Here is a 3,234-nt window from a genome sequence, read left to right on the forward strand (position 1 = left end):
TATATGTTATTCCAGTTGTCCAGCTGTCTACGTACCAAATTTCATTGCAATCGGTTCAGTAGTTTTTGCGTGAAAGCGCAACAAACACACACCACACTTCCTTACAAACTTTCGCATTTATAATATTAGTAGGATAGTAGGATTACATAGCTTATAACACTGGTGGATTGCGCGCATATCCAATGGTGAAAGGATTTTCAGGAGATAAGTGCGATCAAACAAACAAACTCTTAGCTTCATATTAAAATACATTTTCATTTCCCTCTTACTCCTATATATAGGATTTCGTTCTCAATTATGGTGAACTGTGTTTCTAAGATTAATGCGTTCAAACAAACAAACAAACTCCTCAGCTCTTATCTTACGAATATTAAGGTATCTTCTTGCATAATAATGCCACAGATAATATTATAATACTGAACTAAATAATGAATAATTGATGAGGTCGTTAAACGGAACGTTATTAATGTCATGTCTTTATTATAATGTTTTGTGACGGGGAGAGGATGTATTCTTATGATTAATGATTATTTTCGACAATACATTAAATGTCTTTTAAATTTAGAAATTAAAAACTTTTTAACGGATTTTAAACGCGATGTATTAATTATATATTATCTCCCTGTGACCACGCTCGCTGAAAAGTGTTCGAAACGTCGGGTTAATAATATAATGATCGCACCAGTAGTTCCTGAGATTACCGCGTTGAACCAAAAAAACTCTTCTGCTTTATAATTTTAGTATGAAGTTATTTTTACCAGTTGCACGCACTTGTGGTCTAGCTGTAATGAGAAGAGCGCTACACAACGGGATCTTACTACCCCTTGGGTAACAATTAGACGTCGTAAGATGCATTTACGATAATTCTTTCTAATGAATACTTGTTCATTTAACGGCACGCAATGTAGGATATAGATAAGACCAGCTGCGCCCCGCGGTTTCACCCGCGTAAGTCCGTATCCCGTAGGAATATCGGGATGAAAAGTTGCCTATATGTTATTCATGTTGTTCACCTATCTACGTTCCATATTTCATTGTAATCGGTGCAGTAGTTTTTGCGTGAAAGAGCAACAAACACACACAGATCCTTACAAACTTTCGCATTTATAATATTAGTAGGATGACGTATGCCATTCAATATGGTATAATTTTGAAGATAGTATACGAGCATGTTACATTTTCTTTTTGATTGCGATTTATTTGCATCACCCGCGACTTCATAAACCCATTAAATTCAATTAATCATCATCTTGGTGGCTAATTCATAACTTGATGACCAATTCAATGCACGATATTATTTTGAAAATGCCTTTATACCTAATAGACCTTAGAAAAGCTCTCACATCTCATTATATTTATCATGAATGATACATTGAAAATAATTATTCACATCTTACAATTTGCGTATGGGCAAGTGGCATCCCTCGGGGCATCCCTCGGAGCATCCCTTAGGACGTAGGTCAATTGAAGCAATAATTTTTAGCATTAAATGATACAGACTGGTAGAGTTGTACTGGTTCGTGGTGTAGGGCAGACAATCTAATGAGAAAATATTATTTGAAAGGAATGAATGAAATAAGAAAGGAAAGAAACATTTAAAGGTTAAATAGGCGGCCTTATCGCTTTTAAGCGATCTCTGCCAGGCATAGACCATTTAACCAAGAATTAAACAGATAATTGTATCTCCTTGTTACAGATTTTACCGTACATTGACGGTTTCAACCACGTGTCCAAGATTGCCGCGCTCACTGATGTGGAAATCAGCTTGGTCCGGGCGTGCGTTCAGAACTTAGTCTACTATGGTGTGGTCACGCTGGTGCCCATATTTCAGTACTGCGCGGTAAGACAAATGCAGAGTAAGCTCTATGTTAATACGTATATGCTCTATTTTACAAAAAACTTATGTTAACTATTTATGTCCAGATGTCTGAAAATAAAATATAACATTATATTTTTATGCAGTTATTCCTTTCAGGTGTACAGTGCCACGCCCAAGTTGAGGCAGCTGACCCGATGTCCCGGTCTGCAGAGACAATGCGTTGAGTTTTGCGCTAGATCGCGTAAGGATTACTTAAATGTATAATAATTTTATCCTGCAGGGACACAGGATACCTATAAAGTTTCAAACCATAATCAGTCACGCTGGTCAAATGTGGGTTGGAAGATGTCATATGTCGTCGAACTTTTTGAATCCTCGACATGTCGGTTTCCTCACGACGATCTAGTTCGTCCGATCGGAATTTACAATATTTTTACGTTTCCCTACCAAATTCCAGCGTCAATTCCCAATAAACAAAAAGTTAAAATTTTATATGGTGGACGTTCCATGTACTTAGCGGTTCGAATCCTATCGGAATATAATCCTAATCCCTATTCTATATTCGAACCCCAACGGACTGAAATATGCTTCCTAAATCTATGTTTCTCGACAAGTGCACTCTGGTGGTCTTAAGGCGTAGAGAGATCCACTTTTCTTTCTTTCATTATTTCAATCTCGAGAAGCGCGTTCCATCCAAGATTACATCTCCGGTAACCAGCGGGCGAGTTTGTTGATGAATTATTTCCCGAATGTTACTTAAATAAGTCATCACCCACTTCCAGCCCGGCAGCTGCCGAAGGTGAGCGACCTGTTCCGCATGTACGCGGGCATGACGTACGGCAGCACGATCCGCGACCTGTGCCGCCGCGTGCGCCCGCAGGAGCTCGCCATCAACGAGCGGAAGCTGGTGCTGTTTGGCGTGCTCGAAGGACTCATTCGGCGGGTCTATAAGGTGAGCTGTTACCGCATTTTGTCATCAAAAAGGTCATCGATGATGAAGATGACTGTTTTTAAGAGAACACTATAACGCCTTCAAATTGTCTTAACTGGACCAAATTTAAACGGGAGCTTTAAAATAAAAATAGAATCGACAAACCGGTTCACCCAGACGAATGTTCTGAGGTAACAAAACCTAATATAATAAAATATCTATATACTATATAAATAATAAACTCCTCTTTTTTTAAAGAAAATGGGTATGGGTTACTTCATTACGTTTGATGTTATTAAAGAAAAATGATATGACATCAGAGCCAACATCCATTATTGTATTTGGAGAAATGTTTAAGATGTATAATGATGGTGAATGCTTTTTTTAGGTGACGAAGGGAAATATTTTGTGTAAAATTAATAAGTTTCGTTTTCTGCAGTCTTTAATGTATACTTAATATTATAATATATGAATAACAATTTAT

The 3,234-nt window shown here is 37.5% G+C and overlaps 1 protein-coding gene across 1 annotated transcript in view; it reads left to right on the top strand.

The window, feature by feature from the left end:
* LOC119838709 (GATOR complex protein NPRL2-like) overlaps positions 1–3,234 on the top strand; it is a 33,230-nt gene that overhangs the window by 28,936 nt on the left and 1,060 nt on the right. The window contains exons 5-7 of the mRNA XM_038364791.1: positions 1,697–1,840; positions 1,976–2,060; positions 2,602–2,771. Coding sequence (XP_038220719.1) covers positions 1,697–1,840; positions 1,976–2,060; positions 2,602–2,771 — 399 coding nt within the window. The remainder of the gene's footprint in view (positions 1–1,696; positions 1,841–1,975; positions 2,061–2,601; positions 2,772–3,234) is intronic.

The sequence above is a fragment of the Zerene cesonia genome, unplaced genomic scaffold (assembly GCF_012273895.1).
Source record: "Zerene cesonia ecotype Mississippi unplaced genomic scaffold, Zerene_cesonia_1.1 Zces_u004, whole genome shotgun sequence".
Classification (NCBI taxonomy): Eukaryota; Metazoa; Arthropoda; class Insecta; order Lepidoptera; family Pieridae; genus Zerene; species Zerene cesonia.